The sequence below is a fragment of the Ranitomeya imitator genome, chromosome 4 (assembly GCF_032444005.1).
Source record: "Ranitomeya imitator isolate aRanImi1 chromosome 4, aRanImi1.pri, whole genome shotgun sequence".
NCBI lineage: Eukaryota > Metazoa > Chordata > Amphibia > Anura > Dendrobatidae > Ranitomeya > Ranitomeya imitator.
In genome coordinates this window covers 94,112,928-94,140,084 of record NC_091285.1, presented here as the reverse complement: position 1 = coordinate 94,140,084, position 27,157 = coordinate 94,112,928, and the positions used below count along the sequence as shown (strand labels likewise).

General features: G+C 44.0%; 1 protein-coding gene across 1 annotated transcript in view; it reads right to left on the bottom strand.

The window, feature by feature from the left end:
- DOCK2 (dedicator of cytokinesis 2) overlaps positions 1 to 26,563 on the bottom strand; it is a 1,209,209-nt gene extending 1,182,646 nt beyond the window's left edge. Inside the window, exons 1-2 of the mRNA XM_069763868.1 lie at positions 26,448 to 26,563; positions 23,050 to 23,133 (exon numbers count right to left, since the gene is read on the bottom strand). Coding sequence (XP_069619969.1) covers positions 23,050 to 23,133; positions 26,448 to 26,499 — 136 coding nt within the window. The 5' untranslated portion in view covers positions 26,500 to 26,563. The remainder of the gene's footprint in view (positions 1 to 23,049; positions 23,134 to 26,447) is intronic.
- Between the last annotated feature and the right edge of the window lie 594 nt (positions 26,564 to 27,157).

The following is a 27,157-nucleotide window of genomic DNA, read 5'->3' as shown; positions in this document are numbered from 1 at the left end:
ACCTTTCTGGGAAGCCCTGGGGACACACTTCACCTGTGGGAAGGTTTACCATCTAGCTGCCATTCCATCACCCCAGCGGACCCCACAGCAGCGTCGGTCACCCTGACCGAATACCACAGGTGGCGTCACGAAACCTTGACAGACTCCTATCACCTTTTATTGGACGCCCCTTAGCAGGGTCACGGACCGGGTCTAGCCACCGTGACAGCCTCAGAACCGGATCAGAGAGGCCTGGTACCGAGAACTCGTGGCCCTGTGTCTGGGGGCGATCCAAAATGAGAATTTGCTGATCAACTTTTAACCCTTTAACTTACTACCAAAAAAAAGTTTAAAAAATGATGATGATGTAAGGTAGACATGTGGTAAATTTTAACACCTTTCTGACATCAGCTCTACTCTTCCATCCATGTGACCCGGGCCAATTTGAGCATGGACGGAATAGTACATTTCAGCGATCGTCGCGGGGGGAATCGCGGCCAATTGATGCCGGGTGTCAGCTGATTCTGACAGCGGGCACCTGGCATTAGGTGCCAGGAGCATTCACAGACCGCTCCTGCCACTTTAACCCCCAAAATAATGTGATCGAACACAATCGCAGCGTTTTGGAAGACGGCGCAGGGGCTGACAGCCCCTCTGCCTTTGCAATGGAGACCTGTGGCATGACGCAGGGTCCCGATCGCTGCCATGGCGATGACGACATCCGAGTTACCAGAGCTAAGAAACTTTCTGATCATGCGCAGTGCTGACAGCTTCTATAGCATGCAGATGCTGTTTCATATAGAAGAGATCAGCCTGAAAAAATGATTGTCCCATAGTGGGAAAAGTCAGAATAAAGCCAGAATAAAAAAAAAAAAAATTAAATTTAAAATAATTTTAAAAAATATTATGAAATAAATAATCATGGTACCGCTGAAATCATCATCTTGTCCCACAAAAAAACATGCCCACATACAGCTCCATCGGCAGAAAAATAAAAAAAATATAGTTTAGAATAAAGGGATTTAAAAAAAATTATTTTTTATATATAATAGTTTTTATTGTATAAAAGCGCAAAACAAAAAAAAAGATATAAATGAGGTATTGCTGTAATCGTACTAACACGAACAATAAAACTGCCATATCAATTTTACTACACATGGAAAGGTATAAAAATCCCCCCCAAAAGAAATTCATAAATTGCTGCTTTTTGCTCATTCTCCCTCCCAAAAATCAGAATAGAAAGCGATGAAAAAATGTCATGTGCTCAAAAATGTTACCAATAAAAACATCAACTCGTCCCCCAGAAAACAAGACCTCACATGACTCTGTCGGCCGAAATATGAAAAAAATATAGCTCTCAAAATATGGCGATGCAAAAACTATTTTTTGTAATAAAAATTGTCTTTTAATGTGTGTGACAGCAGCCAAACTTAAAAACCCGCTATATGGTCTCTGTCACATGTCCTGATTAGGGTTGAGCGACTTTTCTTTTTTTAGGATCGAGTCAGGTTTCAGGAAACCTGACTTTCTCAAAAGTTGGGTCCAGTGAAATCGGCCGATCCTATAGAAAAGTCGGGGTCGGCCGAAACACGAAACCCAATGCAGTGCAATGGGATATTAATGGTTCCCAGGGTCTGAAGGAGAGGAAACTCTCCTTCAGGCCCTGGGATCCATATTAATGTGTAAAATAAAGAAAAAAATAAAAAATAGGGATATACTCACCCTCGAACACGCCCTAGTTCTAACCGGCAGCCTGCGTTCCTAAAAATGAGCAAGTGAAGGACCTTCGATGACGTCGCGGCCCCATAGAATGTAATGCAGCACAGCCCCATAGAATGTAATGCAGCCAGCCCCCATAGAATGTAATGCAGCACAGCCCCATAGAATGTAATGCAGCACAGCCCCATAGAATGTAATGCAGCCAGCCCCCATAGAATGTAATGCAGCCAGCCCCCATAGAATGTAATACAGCGCAGCCCCCATAGAATGTAATGCAGGACAGCCCCAGAGAATGTAATGCAGGACAGCCCCAGAGAATGAAATGCAGCACAGACCCCATAGAATGTAATGCAGCACAGCCCCATAGAATGTAATGCAGCCAGCCCCCATAGAATGTAATGCAGCACAGCCCCATAGAATGTAATGCAGCACAGCCCCATAGAATGTAATGCAGCACAGACCCCATAGAATGTAATGCAGCAGAGCCCCATAGAATGTAGTACAGCACAGCCCCCATAGAATGTAATGCAGCACAGCCTATGACGCCGGTATAGTTGAATGCGGGGCCGGGAGTGTGCCGACAGCGGGGGGGTGGGGGGGGAGTGTGCCGACAGCGGCACACTCGAGCGGCCCACTACTGCCATCGGCCCTTCTGGCATTTGCCAGAACTGCCAGATGGCCAGTCCGGCCCTGCGGAGAGGTCAGTGTCCATGTATGTAATACTTGCGGCACACGTGTGGCATGCGTGTGCCGCATCAGTACCACAACACGGGCGACAGGGAAGAAGCGTTTGAGTAGGCGCTGTTCCCTGGAGACCGGTGCTGAACACAGCTCTCATGATTATCCCCTGCTCTGCCAGCAATCGGCGCAAGCAGGGGAAAATGATTAGAGTTACATTTAAGTAATAAAAGAGACAGCAGGCGGCGGCTGATGAAACTATCACTCCCATCAGCCGACCCCGGTCATTGCTAATAGCAGTGAAAGCAGGAGCAGCAGATGGGAGCAAGTAAAAAAAACACGTTGTGGGTTCCCCCCTATTTTTGATAACCAGCTTGACAAAATTCACAGCTAGGGGCTGCAACCCTCAGCTGTCAGCTTCAGCAAGATTGGATATCAAGAATAGAGGGGTCCCCAAGTCATATTTTTTAATTAGTTATCTAATTAAAAAAAAATGGTGTGGGGTCTCCCCATTTATGACAACCAGCCTTACTAATGCTCACAGCTGGGGCTGGTATTCTCAGGCTGGTAAGGGGATATTGCATCCCCAGCCTAAAAATAGCAGCCCTCAGCTGCCCAGAAAAGGCACATCTATTAGATATGCCAATTATTGCACTTTGTTCAGCTCTTCCCACTTATCCTGCAGAGGTGGCAAGTGGGGTAATAGTTGTGAGATTGATGTCACCAGTGACATCAAACCCATGGCTTAGTAATGGAGAGGCATCTATAAGACAACTATCCATTGTGAGGACTCAAGGAGTGGACCCACTGGACCGTGATAACGATACTCCCTCGGGCGAGCTGACCAGATGGACCACCCCCCAATACTGGGAGCGTTAGGGGCAAACCCGCGGGAGACTATCGCCACGGCAGCTGGGAAACAAGGATGGACTAGAGAGCATGTCCCGGACTGGACGGAGGAGGGGAAGTGACAGGCGGGAGACAGGAGCATGAACACTGGACTGGCAGGTACGGCTAAAATACAGGAAAACACAGGACTGGCAGGTATGGCTGAGACACAGGAAAACACAGGACTGGCAGGTACGGCTAAGACACAGGAAAACACAGGATTGGCAGGTAATACTGAGACACAGGACTGTCGGACAAGGCAGAGCCACAGGACTGGCAGGTACGGCAGAAACACAGGGCTAACAGGATGGACACCAAGAACTGGATCTGAGGATAACAAAGAAAGAACCAAGTCAAGAAACAAGGTACACAGAAAAGAGTGTGGCCAAGACCACTTGCAATAACAAATGAGCATCAGGCACAGGGGAAAGGAAGAGGCAGGGTAATAAGGTGGCGCTGCGTGGCACTTCCGGTTTAGAAGACCTCCAAGGTCCAAAAATAGAGAGGACAGGAAGGAGGCACCAGAACAGAACTCAGAAATGTGCGTGCGCAGTGCTGAACCCAGCGTGCGCGCGCACCCGACGAGCAGCAGAAACCGGGAGCGAGCGCTGAGGGGAAGACTCTGCAGCAGTGGAATATGCAAATACATGTAGAAAAGCCGCGGAGACACCATCATGTGTTTCTCAATGCAAGCAATAAATAGCCAGGTCTTTCACCGGGAAGGAACAACCATGGGAAGGGCAGCATCCAAAAAGGAAAATCACCTATGCCAAAACATGGTATCCATCCACAGACAGCTGTTTCGGGGTATTTGCTCCTCATCAGTGTGGAGTAGGAAACTGGCTATTAAGAGCAGTGCCTAGTAAAAGGACTGTAAACATAAGGATGAATGACTTCGGGGAGATCAAAACATCCAACACCGCGGAGACACCATCACGTGTTTCTCAACGCAGTGATCCAGAACACTGCCCCCATCCCTTATGGGAAATATGCAAATGCATGTAGAAAAGCTGCGGAGACACCATCACATGTTTCTCAAAGCAAGCAATAAATAGCCAGGTCTTTCACCGGGAAGGAACAACCACGGGAAGGGCAGCATCCAAAAAGGAAAACCACCGACGGGATAGTACGTCATAGGCGATCGGCCGCGCTCACGGGGGGAGCGCGGCCGATCGCGGCCGGGTGTCAGCTGCCTATCACAGCTGACATCCGGCACTATGTGCCAGGAGCGGTCACGGACCGCCCCCGGCACATTAACCCCCGGCACACCGTGATCAAACATGATCGCGATGTGCCGGCGGTATAGGGAAGCATCGCGCAGGGAGGGGGCTCCCTGCGGGCTTCCCTGAGACCCCCGCAGCAACGCGATGTAATCGCGTTGCTGCGAGGGTCTCCTACCTCCTTCCTCCTTGCTGGACCCGGATTCAAGATGGCCGCGGCATCCGGGTCCTGCAGGGACGGAGGTGGCTTCACAGAGCCTGCTCAGAGCATGCACTGTGAAGCCTGCAGTGCTGCATGTCAGATCGGTGATCTGACAGAGTGCTGTGCAAACTGTCAGATCATCGATCTGTGATGTCCCCACCTGGGACAAAGTAAAAAAGTTAAAAAAAAAATTCCAAATGTGTAAAAAAAAAATAAAAAAAAATATTTCTAAATAATGAAAAAAAAAAATATTATTCCCATAAATACATTTCTTTATCTAAATAATAAAAAAAAAAAAAAAAGTACACATATTTAATATCGCCGCGTCCGTAACGACCCGACCTATAAAACTGGCCCACTAGTTAACCCCTTCAGCAAACACCGTAAGAAAAAAAAAAACGAGGCAAAAAACAACGCTTTATTATCATACCGCCGAACAAAAAGTGGAATAACACGCGATCAAAAAGACAGATATTAATAACCTTGGTAACACTGAAAGCGTCATCTTGTCCCGCAAAAAACGAGCCATGATACAGCATCATCAGCAAAAAAATAAAAAAGTTATAGTCCTGAGAATAAAGCGATGCAAAAATAATTATTTTTTCTATAAAATAGTTTTTATCGTATAAAAGCGCCAAAACATAAAAAAATTATTTAAATGAGGTATCGCTGTAATCGTACAGACCCGAAGAATAAAACTGCTTTATCAATTTTACCAAATGCGGAACGGTATAAACGCCTCCCCCAAAAGAAATTCATGAATAGCTGGCTTTTGGTCATTCTGCCTCACAAAAATCGTAATAAAAAGCGATCTAAAAATGGCACATGCCCGAAAATATTACCAATAAAAACGTCAACTCGTCCCGCAAAAAACAAGACCTCACATGACTCTGTGGACCAAAATATGGAAAAATTATAGCTCTCAAAATGTGGTAACGCAAAAAATATTTTTTGCAATAAAAAGCGTCTTTCAGTGTGTGACGGCTGCCAATCATAAAAATCCGCTAAAAAACCCGCTATAAAAGTAAATCAAACCCCCCTTCATCACCCCCTTAGTTAGGGAAAAATTAAAAAAATGTATTTATTTCCATTTTCCCGTTAGGGCTAGAGTTAGGGTTAGGGCTAGGGTTACGGCTAGGGTTGGGGCCCCAGTTAGGGTTGGGGCCACAGTTAGGGTTGGGGCTAAAGTTAGTTTTAGGGTTGGGGCTAAAGTTACGGTTAGGGTTTAGATTACATTTACAGTTGGTAATAGGGTTGGGATTAGGGTTAGGGGTGTGTCAGGGTTAGAGGTGTGGTTAGGGTTACTGTTGGGATTAGGGTTAGGGGTGTGTTTGGATTAGGGTTTCAGTTATAATTGGGGGATTTCCACTGTTTAGGCACATCAGGGTCTCTCCAAACGCGACATGGCGTCCGATCTCAATTCCAGCCAATTCTGCGTTGAAAAAGTAAAACAGTGCTCCTTCCCTTCCGAGCTCTCCCGTGTGCCCATACAGGGGTTTACCCCAACATATGGGGTATCAGCGTACTCAGGACAAATAGTACAACAACTTTTGGGGTCCAATTTCTCCTGTTACCCTTGGGAAAATACAAAACTGGGGGCTAAAAAATATTTTTTGTGGGAAAAAAAAGATTTTTTATTTTCAAGGCTCTGCGTTACAAACTGTAGTGAAACACTTGGAGGTTCAAAGCTCTCACAACACATCTAGATGAGTTCCTTAGGGGGTCTACTTTCCAAAATGGTGTCACTTGTGGGGGGTTTCTACTGTTTAGGTACATTAGGGGCTCTGCAAACGCAATGTGACACCTGCAGACCATTCCATCTAAGTCTGCATTCCAAATGGCGCTCCTTCCTTTCCGAGCCCTCCCATGTGGCCAAACAGTGGTTCCCCCCCACTTATGGGGTATCATCGCACTCAGGATAAATTGGACAACAACTTTTGGGGTCGAATTTCTCTTCTTACCCTCGGGAAAATACAAAACTGGGGGCTAAAAAATAATTTTTGTGGGAAAAAATTTTTGTTTTATTTTTACGGCTCTGCATTATAAACTTCTGTGAAGCCCTTGGTGGGTTAAAGTGCTCAAAACACATTTAGATAAATTCCTTAGGGGGTCTACTTTCCAAAATGGTGTCACTTGTGGGGGGGTTTCAATGTTTAGGCACATCAGTGGCTCTCCAAACGCAACATGGCGTCCCATCTCAATTCCTGTCAATTTTGCATTGAAAAGTCAAACGGCGCTCCTTCCCTTCCGAGCTCTCCCATTCGCCTAAACAGTGGTTTACCCCCACATATGGGGTATCAGCGTACTCAGGACAAATTGTACAACAACTTTTGTGGTCCATTTTCTCCTGTTACCCTTGGTAAAATAAAACAAATTGGAGCTGAAGTAAATTTTTTGTGAAAAAAAGTTAAATGTTCATTTTTATTTAAACATTCCAAAAATTCCTGTGAAGCACCAGAAGGGTTAATAAACTTCTTGAATTTGGTTTTGAGCACCATGAGGGGTGCAGTTTTTAGAATGGTGTCACACTTGGGTATTTTCTATCATATAGACCCCTCAAAATGACTTCAAATGAGATGTGGTCCCTAAAAAAAAAATGGTGTTGTAAAAATGAGAAATTGCTGGTCAACTTTTAACCCTTATAACTCCCTAACAAAAAAAATTTTGGTTTCAAAATTGTGCTGATGTAAGGTAAACATGTGGGAAATGTTACTTATTAAGTATTTTGTGTGATATATCTCTGTGATTTAATTGCATAAAAATTCAAATTTGGAAAATTGCAAAATTTTCATAATTTTCGCCAAATTTCCGTTTTTTTCACAAACAAATGCAGGTACTATCAAAGAATTTTTACCATTGTCATGAAGTACAATATGTCCCGAGAAAATAATGTCAGAATCACTGGGATCTGTTAAAGCGTTCCAGAGTTATAACCTCATAAACGGACAGTGGTCAGAATTGTAAAAATTGGCCCGGTCATCACCGTGCAAACCACCCTCGGGGCTTAAGGGGTTAAAAGGACTATAAACATATGGATGAATGACCTCGGGGAGATCAAAACATCCAACACCACGGAGACACCATCACGTGTTTCTCAACGCAGTGATCCTGAACACTGCCCCCATCCCTTATGGGAAATATGCAAATCCTTCATTACCCCATATCCCACCGCTACACGGGAGTGGGAAGAGAGTGGCCAAGTGCCAGAATAGGCGCATCTTCCAGATGTGCCTTTTCTGGGGTGGCTGGGGGCAGATGTTTGTAGCCAGGGGGGCCAATAACCATCGTCCCTCTCTAGGCTAATAATATCTGTCCTCAGTCACTGGTTTTACCATTCTGGCGGAGAAAATTGCGCAGGAGCCCACGCCAATTTTTTCCGTGATTTATCCCTTTAATTTAATAGCTAGAGCCCCCAAATTTTACACCAAGACACTTTTTACATTACTAAAGAGGAATATGTAACAAAAGAAGGGATATGAGATGGTTTACTGTATGTAAACCATGTCTCATATCATGTCGGGTTTATGAAGGAGATAGCAAAAGCCGGCAATTGAATTACCGGCATTTAGGCTATCTAGCGCTTTATGAAATATACATCTACTATATAATTGTCTAAGGGTCACTTCCGTCTTTCTGTCTGTCCTTCTGTCACGGATATTCATTCACTGATTGGTCTCGCCAGCTGCCTGTCATGGCTGCCACGAACAATCAGCGACGGGCACAGTCTGGAAGAAAATGGCAGCTCCTTAGTTCCCGCAGTCTGTGCCTGTCGCGCGCATACTCCCCTCCCGTCACCGCTAACACAGGGTTAATGCCGGCGGTAACGGACCGCGTTATGCCGCTGGTAACGCACTCCGTTACCGCCGCTATTAACCCTGTGTGTCCCCAACTTTTTACTATTGACGCTGCCTATGCTGCATCAATAGTAAAAAATGTAATGTTAAAAATAATTAAAAATAACCTGCTATACTCACCCTCCGTAGTCGCTCGCACCAGCCGCCATCTTCCGTTACAGGTTCCAGTGACAAAGATGGTATGGGAGAAGGACCTGCCATGACGTCACGGTCATGTGACCGGGACGTCATCACAGGCTCTGCGCACCTGCGCTAGAAAGACCAGCCATGACATCACGGTCATGTGATCGCGACGTCATCACAGGTCCTGCACTCATACCAACCCTGGGATCGGAAGCTGCCGTGGACTACAATGGGCCCTCAGAAAGGTAAGTATATGTTTATTTTTTAACCTGTGACAAACCTGGCTGGGCAATATACTACGTAGCTGGGCAATATACTATGTGACTGGCCAATATACTACGTGGCTCTGTGCTGTATACTATGTCGCTGTGCAATATACTACGTGGCTCTGTGCTGTATACTACGTCACTGGGCAATATACTACGTGACTGGCCAATATACTACGTGGCTCTGTGCTGTATACTACTTCGCTTGTGCAATATGCTACGTGGCTCTGTGCTGTATACTACGTCACTGGGCAATATACTACGTGACTGGCCAATATATTACGTGGCTCTATACCCGATGCGTTAGAATCGGGCCACCATCTAGTGTATATATATATATATATATATATATATATATATATATATATATATATATATATATATATATATATATATATATATACACAGTATATATGTTTTAACGAATATTTGAGCCCATGGAACCATTGCATGTCCGTTTTGCAAACCTGCGAGAAAATCTCGCAGTATGGATGTCATACGGATTACTTACGGAGGATGACATGCGCAAAGTACGCTGCCACACCCTGCCTACGGATGACATACGGATTACTATTTTGGGAACGTTTCTGCGTATTACGGCCGTAAAGAACGGACCGTATTTTCATACGCTGAGTATGATGCCGGCCTAAGGCTGCTATTTGGTCGTTTATTGCCATGGCAAACATCAGGACCACAAAATCATGATCTGAGGGCACCAGTTTGGATAAAGAGGAAACCCCCACACTGTATTAACCATTTATAATGATGTAGTCACTATTGATAGCAGCATGTAAGGGGTTAACCAGATTTGGAAGGTGCAAACACTGATCTTGGCTGATAGAGCAAGTTGTCAGCTATAGTGTACAGCCAACAGCTGCTGGATTGTTACCTGTATGGGGATACTATTCTCTTATATCTCAGGTCAGTTAAAAGTCGTATTGGCGGTCATTAAGGGGTTAAAAATGTTTAACATTTTTCGTATTTTCATAAATAAACACAAAAAAATATTGACCAAAATTTAAAGGGAACCTGTCACCTGAATTTGGCGGGACTGGTTTTGGGTCATATGGGCGGAGTTTTCAGGTGTTTGATTCACCCTTTCTTTACCCGCTGGCTGCATGCTGGCCGAAATATTGGATTGAAGTTCATTCTATGTCCTCCGTAGTACATGCCTGCGCAAGGTAAGATTACTTTGCGCAGGTGTGTACTACGGAGGACAGAGAATGAACTTCAATCCAATATTGCAGCCAGCATGCAGCCAGCGGGTAAGGAAAGGGTGAATCAAACACCCGAAAACCCCGCCCATATGACCCAAAACCAGTCCCGCCAAATTCAGGTGACAGGTTCCCTTTAATACTATCATGAAGTACAACAGGTCATGAAAAAACAATCTTAGAATCACTGGGATGAGTTATTTCATAAAATGACACTGGTCAGGATTGAAAAGTTTGGCCTAGTCAAACAGGCTCATTCTGAAGGGTTTAACCCCTTAAGGACCAGAGGTATTTTTGTTTTTGCGTTTCCATTTTTTGCTCCCCTCCTTCCCACGGCCATATCTTTTTTACTTTTCCATCAATGGCCATGTGAGGGTTTTTTGAGGAATGAGTTGTACTTTTGAAGAGCACACTTGATTTTACCATATCATGTACTGGAAAATGGGGGGGGGGGGGGAATCAAAATTCGGTGAAATTGCAAAAAAAAGTGCAATTCCACAGTTGTTTTTTGAATTTTTTTTTATCCATGTCCACCCAATGCTTGAAATGACCTGCCATTATGATTTCCCAGGTCGTTGGAAAAAAATTCCAAAGTTTATAAAAAAAAGTTGCCATTTTCCAACACCAGTAGTGTCTCCATTTTTCGGGATCTGGGGGGTGATGTGGGCTTGATTTTTGCAAGCTGATCTGACATTTTTATTGATACCATTTTGGTGTGTGTACGATCTTTTGATCGCCCATTATTCCATTTTATTGCAATGTTGCAGCGATAAAAAAAATGTAATTCTGGTATTTCGTTTTTTTTTCTTGCTACACCGTTTACGGATTGGATTAATTCTTTTTATATATTGATATATCGGGTAATTCTGAAGAGAGCGATACCAAATATGTGTATATTAGAATTTTTTTATTGTTTTATTTTGAATGGGGGATGTTTTGAACTTTTATATTTTTTAATTTTTTTATTTTTTGAAAAACTTTTTTTTACTTTTTACTCGCTTCAATAGTCTCCTTGGTAGACTAGAAGCTGTGATCATCCGATTGCTTGTGCTACATAGAGCAGTGATGCAGAATATGCTCACTTGCTATGTGCGCCGATGCTGGGTGACTAGACAGGCTGAATACATGTGAGGAATTACTGTTTGCAAGGCCAGTCTCACACGTCCGGATAATTCCGGTACCGGAGAAAATGGTACCGGAGTTATCTGTGTCCGTGTGTCTGTGTGCTCATGTGACATATCAGTGTGGCACAGGTGCGGCAGCCGTGTGCCGCCCGTGTGCCGCCTGAGGACCACACGGACCGTGCAGGAGAGACAGCGCTAGAGTAAGCGCTGTCCCCAGCGTGTGGTGCTGAAGGCGGCATTCATCTCTTGTCCCCTGCAGCGCTCGCAGGAGAGAAAAGAAGAAAAAAAATTTCTTTTTTTTTTGTTAAAAATAAAGTTTGGGGGTCACCCCCTTGCGCCCGCCCGCTTGCAGGGAAATACTCACCCAGCTCCCGTGATGCCTCCTCTCAGCATCAGCAGCTCGCTTTGTGTGAGCGGTCACATGGTACCGCTCATTACAGTGATGAATATGCGGCTCCACCCCTATGGCAGGTGGCATAAGGAAATTGTAGCTCAGCACATAGCCACTGCGGCAAGAGAAGCATGGTAGAGCGATAACACGACGCAGACCAAACAATTCTTGGTAGTTTAAGGCCAGCAAAGGCAGCTGAAGCAGAAGCAGTACCGCTTACCCGTATGAAACTCAGTGGATAGCCAGCAGATGTGAGGGTGGCATGGCTGATGCAAGAGTATCATAGTAACACCTTACGACTAGTGTTGAGCATTTCGATACTGCAAATATCGGGTATCGGCCGATATTCGCTGTATCGGAATTCCGAAACCGAGTTCCGATACTTTTGCAATATCAGATACCGGAATCGAAAGTTCCTATAGTGCAATTATGCACTATAATGAAGTGTGGGTGGTTCGTGGGTGGAGACTGCGTGTGTCTGTGTGCGGGCGGGGTCTGTGCGTGCCTGCTGGGGGTCTATACGGGCTGCCGGGGGTCTGTACGGGCCTGCCGGGGCTGTATGCAGGCCTGCCAGGGCTCTATGCAGCGTGCCAGGGCTCTATGCGGTGTGCCGGGGCTCTAAATGGCGTGCCGGGTCTCTGTGCTGCGTGCTGGGTCTCTGTGTGGCGTGCCGGGTCTCTGTGCGGCCAGCTGGGGTTCTGTGCGTGTGTGCAGGCATCGTCCGATGAGACTACAAGTCCCATCGGACGATGCCTGCTACACTGACAGTGATTGACACATTAGCCAATGATGGGACAGTAGCAGTCCCATCATCTAGCTAATGTGTTGAATGAAAAAAAAACACATACATACTCCATACATACTCCATAGAATACATTCATACAGTACATACAATACATTCATACATTACATACATTACATATATATAGACATACAGTACATTAAGCATAGAGTTCACACTCACCATTACTTGTCACTTTGTTCCCTGAAGCCAGTATCAACCTGTAAAAAAGATTAAAATAACATACAACCAATATAATCCCTGTCCGCAGAAATCCACGAGTGTCCCATGACGATCTCCCGTGGAGAGCAGCAGCATCATATGATGTGACCGCTCTCTAGGGGCTCCAGAAACACAATGACAGGAGGAAGGTATCCTTCTGCACTGTATTCCTCCGCCGCTGTAAAAAAAAAAAAATAGTCCCTAGTCTCACTTATGGCATTGCTGGTTGAGACGTTTTTCCATGCAGCAATTGCCATAAAGTGACACTTTGTCCTAAGGTAACCTCTCAGTGATGCACTGCAGGAGCCATTATCTCCTGTCAGTGTGTCACTGGAGGTCCAATAGAGCAGTGATATCACCCGATGTCACTGTTCTATAGGGGAGATCGTCGTGGGACACTCGTTACTAATTGGACTTTGGCGGACAGGTGGTATACGGTTTATTATTTTACGTTTTTTGCAGGCGCTGAAGTATGGTAAGTATGGTTAAATGAAGAATATTAAAATACTTTTTTCCTAATGTGTGCATGTTTTATTAACCCTTTCTTACTATTGGATTAATAATGGCTAGGCATCTTATTGACGCCTCTCCGTTATTAACCCGGTTTAATGTCACCTTACAATAGCAAGGTGACATTAACCCCTTATTACCCCATATCCCACCACTACACGGGAGTGGGAAGAGAGGGGCTAAGTGCCGAAATTGGCGCATCTTACAGATGCGCCATTTCTGGGGCAACAGTATTTGTAGCCGGGGGGGGCAACATCCATGGCTCCTCTCTAGGCTATGAATATCAGCCCGTAGCTGTCTGCGTAGCCTTTCTGGCTATAAAATATAGGGGGACCCAACGTCATTTTTTGGGGGGTCCCCCTATTTTAATAGCCAGTAAAGGCTATGCAGACAGCTGCGGGCTGATATTCATAGCAGGCCACAAATATTGGCCCCCGGCCGTCGGCGTTCCCCCTCTGGTGCAGAAAATTGCGCTGGAGCCCATGCCGTTTTTTTCCGTTTTTAATTAACCGCTCTTTAAGGCCTCTTTCACACTTGCGTTGGTTTGGGTCCGTCGTTATGCATCGGGCCGACGTACGGATGCACATTGTGAAATTTGTGCACGACGTGGGCAGCGGATGCAGTTTTTCAAGAACCACCAGTAGTTGTCTCTACAAATCAAAGTTCCCTGCCTAAAAGTCAGTTTATTACATTAAACACATAAACTGATCTATAACAGCAAGTCCTTTCATGATATGTAAATGAAGCCTTTGATTAGTCAATGGGGTGTTAGTGATCCCAAACTAGTCGGCCCACTTAGCATATTATCATTCCACTGTCGGTGTGATAACATGACTTAGGCTGGGTTCACACTGCGTTGTGTGAACCCGTTTAATGGACTTCGTTACACCGCGGCATAACGCGGTGTAACGTAGTCCGTTAACGCCGCCATTACTTGCAATGGCGAACGCATCGCTAGCGCATGCCCACAATGGGCGTATGCTAGCGATGTGCCGTCATTGAGTGATGGACCCGAGACGTGGGCTGCAGCGTTTCTGGGTCCGTCACTGCTAGTGCACTGCTAGCGCAGATGGAGCTAGCAGATGCTCCATCTGCGCTAGCGCAGTGCCAAAGTCGGCACTTGCGTTAGTGCTGTCCGTTTAACGGATTTGTTGAATGGACTGCACAACGCAAGTATGAACCTAGCCTTACGGCTCATACTCACTTGCGGGAAACTCGAATGAGTCTCGCATGTTTATACATGGCGCTGCTGCCGGCATTCAGATTGGAGCGTGCGGCCGCATAGGAATGCATGCAGCCGCACGCTCCGCTCCTCTGTGCCAGGTGCAGTTACGGGTATTGACGTGCGAGACTCATCCGAGTTTCTCGCAAGTGAGTATCAGCCCTTAGGCCGAGTCACACTAGAGAGGAATACAGACGACTGCTATGCGAGAAAATAAATCACATAGCACTCGGACCTCTGATCTATGGGGCAGCTCCCATCACACCCAATGCAAGTTTATGGCTGTGAGAAAAAAAAAAATCACACACCACATGGACCAACAGTGTGACTTGCGAGAAAGACGCATCGGTGTCCTTTGAAAAGCCAGCAATTCATGTCTGGTGTACAATAAAATCACACTGACAGGTTAGAAAAGAATAGATAGAATACGTACAGTATATACTCATAGAATAGGTGCATACATATATATATATATATATATATATATATATATACTGTATATATATATATATATATACTAGATTGTGGCCTGATTCTAACGCATCGGGTATTCTAGAATATGCATGTCCCCGTAGTATATGGACAATGATGATTCCAGAATTCGCAGCAGACTGTGCCCGTCACTGATTGGTCGAGGCAACCTTTATGACATCATCGTCGCCATGGCAACCATTATGACATCTACGTCGATACTGTGCCCGTCGCTGATTGGTCGAAGCGAATTCGCGGCATACTGTGCCCGTCGCTGATTGGTCGAGGCCTGGCGGCCTCGACCAATCAGAGACGCGGGATTTCCAGGACAGACAGACAGACAGACAAACCCTTAGACAATTATATATATACTAGATTGTGGCCCGATTCTAACGCATCGGGTATTCTAGAATATGCATGTCCCCGTAGTATATGGACAATGATGATTCCAGAATTCGCGGCACACTGTGCCCGTCGCTGATTGGTCGAGGCAACCTTTATGACATCATCGTCGCCATGGCAACCATTATGACATCTACGTCGATACTGTGCTTGTCGCTGAATCAGAGACGCGGGATGTCTACGTCCTTTATGACATCATCGTCACTGTGCCCGTTGCTGATTGGTCGAGGCCTGGCGGCCTCAACCAATCAGACGCGGGATTTCTACGTCCTTTATGACATCATCGTCGCTGTGCCCGTTGCTGATTGATCGATGTCGCCAGGCCTCGACCAATCAGAGACGCGGGATTTCCTGGACAGACAGACAGACAGACAGAGACAGAAAAACCCTTAGACAATTATATATATAGATTGTGGCCCGATTCTAACACATCGGGTATTCTAGAACAGAGGTCCCCAACTCCAGTCCTCAAGGCCCACCAACAGGTCATGTTTTCAGGATTTCCTTAGTCTTGCCCAGGTAATAATTGCATCACCTGTGCAATGCAAAGGAAATCCTGAAAACATGACCTGTTGGTGGGCCTTGAGGACTGGAGTTGGGGACCTCTGTTCTAGAATATGCATGTCCCTGTAGTATATGGACAATGATGATTCCAGAATTTGCGGCAGATTGTGCCCGTCGCTGATTGGTCGAGGCAACCTTTATGACATCATCGTCGCCATGGCAACCATTATGACATCTACGTCGATACTGTGCCCGTAGCTGAATCAGAGACGTGGGATGTCTACGTCCTTTATGACATCATCGTCGCTGTGCCCGTCGCTGATTGGTCGAGGCCTGGCGGCCTCGACCAATCAGAGACGCGGGATTTCCAGGACAGACAGACAGATGGAAAAACCCTTAGACAATTATATATATAGATATATATATTGCATAGAGATATAGATAGAAGATTAGCCGTTAATTCATTTGTCGGCTTCTGCAAAATCAGTTTCATATGCAGGTAGTTGACTGAAAGTAAGTGCATGCCTGCCTGTCTGAAAGCCCTACTTCCACAGATTTACAGGCAACACACATGAAGGATACCCAACTTGGAATCTCCACATTTCAAAAAGTTATTGTCACACACCACTGTGGCATCAATTTCCACAGAGTAGAAACAGTATAATAGGGCTCTGACACACCTTCCATTACAGGCAACCCACCAAATGAAGACTCAACTTGGAGTATCCTTATGTAAAAAAATTGCTTGTAACATCAGAAGCAGCAAGCACAGAAGCCACGACAAAGGTGGCACAGACTGCAATAACACAAAATCAATACATGATACTAAAAACGACCCCATCGACTATTTTGCCCAGTCTCAGACTGAGGTGCAAATGCCATTAGCGATCCATGACTTGTTCATTTGGTGAAATTAGGTGGTTCACACTTTCAAGGGAAAGCCAGATGTGCTTATCCATTAGGTCACCTCCAGCAATGCCGAAGACACATTCTGGGAGAACACTGGCTGCCAGGCATGCCAAAACCTTCAAGACATGACAGGCGAGCTGAGGCCATCTTACATTTTTGAAGACCAAAATACAAAAGAATCTAAATTCCCCCTGATGGCATTTAGATTGAGCTCAAGGTACTCTTGTACCATCCTCTCCAGTAATTTACAAAGTGTCAGACCTGTACTCTGTTCTGCTGGTGCACTAGCTGGTCTAAAAAAAGTGAAATGACTCACAGAAATTGCTTATGCCACTTACACTGCTGCTCTTGCTGCTGCTAATGTTTTTTCAATGATGTCCCTTCTTTGGAAGTCTAGAACTACGATACACTCTGTGTGCCTCACTGCTCTCTTGGGGAAAATTGCTCTTAAGATTGTCTATAAGCATGTTTTGATACTCCAGTAGGTGCGCGTCTCTTTCCATGGGGGAATCATCTGTTAAAATTTACTTTTGCACCATGGATCTAGCAGAGTGGCAACCCAGTAGTCAGCACTATTTCTAAGCCTAAGAATTCAGGCATCATGTTTAAAATAGTACAGCAAGAAGGCTCCCATGTGTCGAGAGCTTCCATCAGGTCCAGTCCATGGTGTGTTGGTGGGGGGGGTAAAACTCAAGGTTTCTTCCTCCATCCCCTCCCACCAACCACAGACAGAGAGGGGATCATTATCCTCTTAATCTCCAGACTGTTGTCCATCCATCACCTCTTCCTCTTCCATTTGTTCCTCGGCTCCTGCACCTTCGTTAACAGTATGTCTGGTACCAAGTGCAGCATGTAAATGACTGGAAAAGTGATGCTGATTATGGTATCATCAGCGCTAACCATCTTAGTAGGCATTTTGAAACTGTGCAGAAGGGTGTAGAGGTCCTTCATCTGTGTCCACTCTGAAAGTATGATTTGCACCATGTCCGTACTGCTTTGGCCCAGGCAATGCAAAATTACATACTGCACTAGGGCTTGTCACTGCTGCCACAGTCGCTGCAACATGTGCAGAGTGGAATTCCACTGTGTCGGCACATTGCATTTCAGCTGGTTAAACGGTAGGCCGAAAGATCTTTGTAATGATGCAAGTCGATGACGGGGGTGCCAACTGTGGAAGTGAATACACAGCGACTGTACTTTCCACAGCAGCACATCCAGACCAGGATAGTGGTGGAGAAATTGCTGTATCACCAGGTTGGGGACATGAGCCTTGCAAGACACGTGTGGCATAGGGCCGCCACACCGTTATCGCACATGTCCTTCTCAGGCTCCAGGTTCAGTATAGACAGTCATTACTCAAACTTGGCCCGGATAGCTGTCCACAACTCTTGATCTGTGTGACTGCGATCTCCAAGTCATATTAGTTTATACACTGCCTGATTGCAGTGATCCCTGGCTGTGCAGTATAGAGGTGGGGGGATTTTCTCTGCACTGTTTGAACATGTGTCTCATTAAGGGAGAGGTTAAAGGCCCCTTCACATTAAGCGACGCTGCAGCGATACCGACAACGATCCGGATCGCTGCAGCGTCGCTGTTTGGTCGCTGGAGAGCTGTCACACAGACCGCTCTCCAGCGACCAACGATGCCGGTAACCAGGGTAAACATCGGGTAACTAAGCGCAGGGCCGCGCTTAGTAACCCGATGTTTACCCTGGATACCATCCTAAAAGTAAAAAAAAACAAACACTAGATACTTACCTACAGCTGTCTGTCCTCCAGCGCTGCGCTCTGCTTCTCTGCTCTCCTCCTGTACTGTCTGTGAGCCGGAAAGCAGAGCGGTGACGTCACCGCTCTGCTTTCCGGCTCACAGCCAGTGCAGGAGGAGTGCAGAGCACAGCGCTGGAGGACAGACAGCGGTAGGTAAGTATCTAGTGTTTGTTTTTTTTTACTTTTAGCATGGTAACCAGGGTAAACATCGGGTTACTAAGCGCGGCCCTGCGCTTAGTTACCCGATGTTTACCCTGGTTACCAGTGAAGACATCGCTGGATCGGTGTCACACACGCCGATCCAGCGATGTCTCCAGGGAGTCCAGCGACGAAATAAAGTTCTGGACTTTGTTCAGCGACCAACGATCTCCCAGCAGGGGCCTGATCGTTGGTCGCTGTCACACAGAACGATTTCATTAACGATATCGTTGCTACGTCACAAATAGCAACGATATCGTTAACAATATCGTTATGTGTGAAGGTACCTTTAGTGTACAGGTGGAGGAGGCAGAAGAATTGGAGGAAGTGTTAGATAAAGAGGTTTGTCTTGCAAGCCTTGGGGATTCCAAGACTTGTGGAGTAGCTTCTTTACTACCTGCCCCCACAGCTACCAGAGTCACCAAGTGCCCAGTAAGAGAGATGAAATGCCCCTGCCCATGTTTGCTTGTCCAGGTGTCAGTGATGATATGCACCCTGGCAGGCACATCTGTATCCACTAGACAGAAAGGCAGCATTTCCATGGCCAACAGATTGGAGAAGGTGGAGTTCAAGCTCTTAGCCTTGGCATATGTAGGAGGAAACATTCTTTGATGTGAGCAAAACTGTGAGACCAAGGGCTGGCTGCTGTGCTGAAAGGGTGGAGTAGGGGGAACAGGAAAAACTGCTGGATTGCGAGTAAGGTGCAGGTGTAAATGTTATGGTGGATTGAGAAAGATGCGTGACACAAAGTGTGACACTAAGTAACGCAAAAAGAGCAGTCATCTCCACGTCCATAAAAACTGACTCACCTCGACTGTAGCGGGTAAACAAATGGATTTTCTGAGGTCGGTGACCTGTGTGAGAACAGTTGGCACGTTGTCTTGGGAGGAATAAGCAGCAGATATGGTTGATGGGATGGCCGATGGTTGTTGAGGCCCATTAGTCAGTATTTTAGCATAGTAAGATTCCCATTCTAAGGCGTGTTGATAGCGCATGAGCTGGTTCATGTGTGTATTTGTTAAATTATTGCACTGCAACACAGTTTTATCATACACGATTTGGATTAGTAAATACCACCTCCTGGCTGAGCTTCCATATTAGGCCTGTCGACTTTTAAGAGGAAATCTGGCCCTTTGATACCTGACTGCAACAGGATTTGCACAAACAATTTTGAATAACAAATGGGGCCTCCTGAGAGTCAACACAGTTTTAATGCAAACTAGTTAGATGCTGAAAGAGCGAATTCACACAGGACAGGATCCTATCTAGCTAACTGACAAGTTCACTTTTTAGCAGAAGCAGCAGCACTAGAAGGAGCTTCTCTGCACTGTGACACTGAGAAAAAGATGACAACAAAGCAAGATGTCCACTTTTTATATGGACAAGGACATGAGACTTCGACAGCCAATCGCAGAAGACCTTCTGTCATGATGTTGTGGATGGTTTCTGCACCCTGATTGGCTGCCGGAATGTACATACATTAACTTAAGAAAAAGAAATAAATAAAAAAATTAAAACAACAATCCTCCGCTCCTCTAACCTCTCCACACCCCCTTCCCTTAATCAAACACATCCCTCTAGTCATAAAGCACCACTATCTTAGCCAATGTCCTAATAAAAGTATTAGTTGAAACGCGATGATTTACAGAATTGTGACCGAATTTTGTTGACTGTGCAAAAATGCTCGAGAACCTGAACACCAATCTGAATTTGCTATGTTCATGCCGAATTTGACATTGACAAATATTTTCCCAATGAGTTCGCGTATCTCTAATCCTCATGATAGGTTACCTTTAAAAGTTTGAAAAGGTTGAGCTGCAGCTTATTATGAAACAACAATCTGAGTTTTACGTAACGTATCCAGGTCCAGCACTGAGTCTGAAGCTATTGTATACAGTGTCGATGTCACGTTGACAACCAATTAGTGATTTGCTGAAGCTCTGTCAATTTGATGTCAGTGTTGCAGAGAATAACAGGAAGTGGATTTACAGTAATACAAGCTGTGGTAAGAAGGATAGCTGTTTCTGTTAGAACAGTGTCCAGAGAATCGAGCAGATGCCAGGAGACAGGCAAGTACACCAGGAGAAGTGAAGGGGGCTGTAGGAGTGCAACAACCCAGTAGGAGGACCGGTACCTCCTCCTTTATGAAAGAAGGTACACAAGGAGCAGTGCCAGATCCCTGCAAAGTGACCTCCAGCAGGCCACTAACATCCATTTGTCTTCTTAATCTGTCAGAATCAAACTCCATGACGGTGGTATGAGGGCATGGCATCCACAAGTGGGTGTTGTGCCTGATCCCATTACCCTGCCGGGTAATTGGCATTTCCCAAAGAACAGCAAGATTGGCAGATGCGACTTTGGCACCCTGCACTATAAACAGATGAGAGGAAGTTCACATTGAACATAAAGCTCTGGTAAAAATTAAGAGACCACCACATCAAAACCCTGTCATGGGCAGCCCAATCTCCAGACCTGAACCCAATTGAAAACCTCTGGAATGTAATCAAGAGGATGATGGATAGTCACAAGCCATCAAACAAAGAAGAACTGCTTAAATTTTTGCGCCAGAAGCAATGTGAAAGACTCGTGGAAAGCATGCCAAGACGCATGAAAGCTGTGATTAAAAATCATGGTTATTCCACAAAATATTGATTTCTGTACTCTTCCTCAGTTAAAACATTAGTATTGTTGTTGCTAAATGATTATGAATTTGTTTTCTTTGCATTATTTGAGATCTGAAAGCACTGGTTTTTTTTGGCCATTTCTCCTTTTCAGAAAAAAAAATACAAAATTTATTGCTTGGAAACTTTGGGGCATGTTGTCATAAGTTTATAGAATAAATGAATAATTTACATTTTACTCAAAAATATACCGATAAAGAGAAAAATCAAACAAACTGAACATTTTGCAGTGGTCTCATAATTTTTGCCAGAGCTGTATGTGACAGAGTCTGGAGACGTTGTGGAGAACGTTCCGATGCCTGCAACATTCTCCAGCATGACCAATTTGGTGTTGGGTTAGTAATGGTGTTGGGAGTAATTTCTTTGGAGGACTGCACAACCCTCCATGTGCTAGCCAGAGGTACTCTGACTGCCAATAGGTACCAGGATGAGATTCTCAGACACATTGTGAGACCATAGTGCACTTGGCCCTGGATTCTTTCTGATGCATGACAATGCTAGGCCTCATGTGGCTGAAGTATGTCACCAGTTTCTGCATGATGAGGGCATTGATGCTATGGACTGGCCTGGCCATTCCCCAGACCTGAATCCAATTGAGTACATCATGTCTCGTCCCATCCACCAACACCACATTGCACCACTGTCACAGGTATGTCTGAGGCTGCAGACAGTCACACTGCATCTAGCTGCAGAAGGTTTCTGCGTTTGGCCTCAAAGACACCTTATTAACCCTTCTGACTCTTTGACCAGTGGCAACCTTTCTCTGGCTCTAATTGACACACCTGGACTGGGGTGTTTATAGACTACCAGCCTGCTGCTGGGGGTTGCCGGTAATATTTCCATTTCCCCCTGTTGAGGCTTGGAGCTATAGCAGTTGGCTATCTTCCTCCTTGGTGTTGCTATGTTACATCTCAGAATCTTCTCAAGATAAGTGTTCCCCTCGTTCATCTATCCCAGCTGTCTTTAGTGGTAGTGGGAATCGATTAGTGCTTAAGGATGAGGTTCCTGCTCGGCGATAGTCACAGGACCTAAATAGGGTCGTTTAGGGCAGACAGTGTGACTTTAGATCTTCCTTGGGGTCTCCACTCCCCCCTTCCTTAGTGTTGGGCTCCCTTCCGCTCATCCCTTAGTGTTACACTTAGTCTTTTCTACACTGTGCATGACAACCACAGACTGTCCAGGTGTTGACTGATGGTTTAATCCAGGACTGATAGGAGATCTTTCAGGAGAACATCCGTCGCCTTATTAGAAGCAGGCCCAGGCTTTGTAGGGAGGTCATAGAAGGACTTGTAAGTCACACAAACCACTGAGCATCATTTCTTTGTCTTGAGGCATTTTCACTGAAGTTAGATCAGCCTGTAAATTGATTTTCCACTTTGATTTTTATTATCATTCCAAATGCAGACCTTCATGAGATGTTATTTTTAATTTACATTGATCATTTTTATGTTTTATTGCTCTCAATGCATTTCACTATGAAATGAATAAAGATTTGCAAATTGAATATTTCATTTAGTGATATCTAGGATGTAGTATTTTAGTGTTGCCTTTATTTTTTTGAGCAGGGTATATTCTGTTATAGTACTGTGGAATACATCAGCACTGTACAAGTAGTGAAAAATGTTAGCCACACAGATATACATTTTTAGAAAATACAGTAGATTACTAGTAAAATATCTTAAAAATTTTTTTTATAAAACGATCATGCAAAAAAATATTCCTTACCGTCACAAGTCTCTAAAATGTGGACTACATTTCCAATTTGAAGAGAAATTTGTGGAAATCCTTGGCTTGTGAAATCACAAATTGCTGTGAGAGAAAAATAAACATAAAATAAAACTGTCCAGATATAGCAAACATTTTTTAAAATTAACTATTGTATTGATACTTCTGTAAGCTATAAAAATGGCAAGCAAATCTGTACAATAAAAGTAAACCACGATTATAGCATCTACAGTACTGTTGTCACAACCACAAGAGTTGGTACAGCGGACGGCACAACAAACACCAACAACGGGATATGAAAAGGGGGTAAGAAGGCCCTAATAGTAGGGAACGAGGGATGGGGCCCCTCCTAACTCAGCCTGTGCCTATCCCTAAGCTCCCCTAATGCTCTAGGTTAGACCTTACCCCCGCCACCGTCAAGAACCTAGCTGTCACCTCGCTTAACCCTAGCTAGTGCACTGGCCAGCAAGGACGCTAGCCTCACCACTGCAGATGATTCACACACAGAGGATAGTGACAAGTACGAGACAGACAGGGAAAATAGACAAGTAACTTAGCTCCAGGCACAGCTGCCAAGCACCACACTACAGGGCTGGTCTACATAGAATATATCTATCACCAACAGTTAGCTGATGTATCATGTGACTATTAAAAATATGGTGGGAGTGGTCACCACCCACATCAGCTGACCTAACAATTCAGCAGCTTGCAGCAAGGAAAACTGGCATTAACCCATGCTGGCACGAAAGCAAAAAACAAAGTTTAAATTAAAACAGAGCCAGAGCTGTCACAAATCCAAAAAATGGATCATGACAACTGTGCAAAAGTTTCAGGTAGTTCTAAAAAATACTACAAAGTAAGAATGCTAAACCAAAGAAAAAGAGCCAGAGTATATGTTGGTATGCATGCAACGCATAGGTGCATGTTCACATTTGCTATAGTTAGATTGTAAAAAAGACACAGCCAGAATACAATTCTTTAGTTGAAAGAAGACACTGACACCTTTATTTGAAATTAAAAAATGAACAGTTATACTCAATTTTACATCCATCGAAGCCTATGTCCCCTGTAAAAATCAAAAAATAATAAGCAACCGTATCTCTCAACTGTGCAATGTGAAGATAATTCATGCTGTCCAATGAAGATTCAGATGATTTGAATAGAGGTCACATCAGTGATACTGCCGCTATCCATGCTGGCTCTCACTGAAGTGTGTAGCTCTGAACTGCCCTGATAAAGTTCACCAGAGTTCATAGCTGGTGAACCCCCAGTAACCTTACTTATGGCACTGCTCGATGCTTGAGAAAGTTCTTAAGCAGCGAGCGGTGTCCTAAATGAGGTCACCGGGGTTCATTAGCTATGAACTCTGGTGAACTTTCTCACGGCAGCTCAGGTGTGTATAACTATGATTTTTTATTTTAATTTGTAGTAAATAAATGGGTAAAAGAGCATCTGGGAGTTTTTATTTCAAATAAAGGAGTCTGTGGGTTTATTTCAATTAAAAGGCTTTACTCTGTCCCTGTTTGTAATACATTTGACTATGAGGTTAGTAATGGGGGTAACTTAAAGATGCCTCTCCATTTCTAACCTGTGGGCTTGATGTCTGTGGCCATAAAATAGCTGACATCAACCCCACAACTATTAACCCAAATGCCACTGCATCAGGGCAATTTTGAAGAGTTGTTCAAAGTGTGAGAATTGGCACATCTAAAGGATGCGCCTTTTCTTAGGTGGCTGTGGGCTGCTATTTTTAGGCTGGAGAGGGCTAATATCCATGGCCCCTTCCCAGTCTGAGAAAACCAGTCCTCACCTGTTCTCTTTAGCTTGGCTGGTTATCAAAAAAAAAAATTGTGGGGGGGGGGACTCCACGCCTTTATAAAAAATTATTTATATCAATAATTTTAAAAAATTGCATGGGGACCTCGCTATTTTTGATAACCACCAAACCAGCTGGGGGCTGCCGCTCTGGTTATTAAAAATACATGAGGCAGAACATCTTATTTTATTTATTTTTTTACACAGTGTGTCCCGGTCTATCACAGCCATGCCAATACTTGACATGGCTGTGATTGAGCTGGAAGTGCCTACACAGTAAAGTTTGCTGATTGACTTTTGACAAGCTTTGTTTGGGCTATCAAACTTGAACAGTAACACAGACTTTCTGGAGAAGTTTGTGTTCGGGGTCCATTCACAGACACTAGGTGTTTGGCACTGACACCAAACTTTATCGTTTGGGTTCACCCATCCCTACTAAACAACATAATCGACAAAAAAATCAAGAAAGACAAAATTACTTTTTGGGTCGCTGCAATTTCACAAAAAAAGGCTGTAACAAGCGATCAAAAGTCACATCTATCCAAAAATGGTTTGATAAAAACTTTTGTCATCACACAGCTTCATCAGCTGAAAAATATAAATTTTACAGATCTTTAAAAAGGCGACACAACCAAAAAACATTTTTTTTGCTAGCTTATTTTTTTCACGCCTAAAATAATAAAAAAAACTGAGTTGGGTATCACTGTAATCATAATGATGAGGAGAATCATATTGCAAGGTAATTTTTACCACAAAATATACACAGCATAAACCATTGTCAAAACACAATGTTAGATTTACTTTTTTTCATAATTTCACAACACTTGTAATTTTTTCCCCCATTTTCCAGTACACTACAGTAAAATGAATGGTGTCATTCAAAAGTACAACTTCGTCTTGTCAAAACATAAGCCCTCAAATGTCTATGCAGACAGAAAAGTAAAAGAGTTATGGCACTGGGAAGAAAGGGAAAATAAAACGGAAATGGAAATTGGCTCTCTCGTGAAAATCTTTCCCCAAATTTGTAAGTTATACTTTTTTCATAGATCTCAAGATTGCTTCAGGGAACTGTCTTCAATAGAGAATAGATGCATATATTTCACCTCCTCTGCATTCATTGTCTGACAAAGACATTGAATGGAATCAAGGTTGAGCAAGTGGTTACAAATACCCAATTGGCATCACTTAGGCTTCCAGTAGGTGACCACCCAAGAATCAGAAAATGTATCTCTTATTCTATGGATAAGGGTTTAATTACTATTTATAAATTAATCCAATTATAGAGATAGCTGATTTTCTTCCCATTTGTGTATTATTACAGTTAACATTTCATTTCAGAAAATAGACATTGCATTTACTGTAAATATTAACTCTCATTCAAACATTTAAGGCCACTATATTCCCTAAAACTGATAGTTTTGAGCAAAAAAAAGATAATCTGTTTAGTTATGTGGGTGCATGATCTTAACAAGAACCTAATGCACATGTTACTTTCTGATCACTGCTCTCATTATGACTTTGCACCTACCACATCCTTCCTCTTCTAAAAGAAAAAAAAAATTAGAAATCCACATTAAACTCACCAACTCCATATCTCTCTTTGACAGTCCTTTGCCAGGAAGGCATGCTGGACATACCAATTGAGCCTGGAAACACAGATGCACAACACAGAGCTTTCAAGTCTCCTTAAAGAGTTTTGGAGGACCAGGAAGAGTAGATTTTGGTAGCTGTTAAGGCGCGGATTGAGTCATACCCTCCCAGAGACACTCCTACCACTTACTTCCGTCTTGTGTATGAAATCCTGTATCTACTTAGATTCCTCTTGATAAAGTACAGCAGCATCACAGTATGTCCTTCTCACTTTTCTTTCTTTCATCTTGAATAATCTTCTACAAATGCCATAGAGTAGGCAATAATTTGAAAAAAGATATTTAAAAGTTGTGAAAGTGTAATAAATCTGTTGTATTTAAGACATTTTCTATCATCTAGGTCAGCTGTTATTAACAAATAATTGTATGTAATAATAATTTTAATAATTGCAATCTCTGGAAACCTGCGCCTGAGGTCCCATAGCAAAACTTTGGCAAGAGCCCCACTCCACAATGACAGCAGTAAGTTCAGGAAATCTATCTTATGATTTATTTCCAAAATAATAGTACAGACATAAAGCTCAATATGATGAAGTCACAATCCAATGAGATGTCCTGTGCTGTCATAATACAATTATAATAAGACAGTAATTCACAGTACATATATATTTTCAGTGAAGTTAGGGAAAGGATTTTTGTTAGGT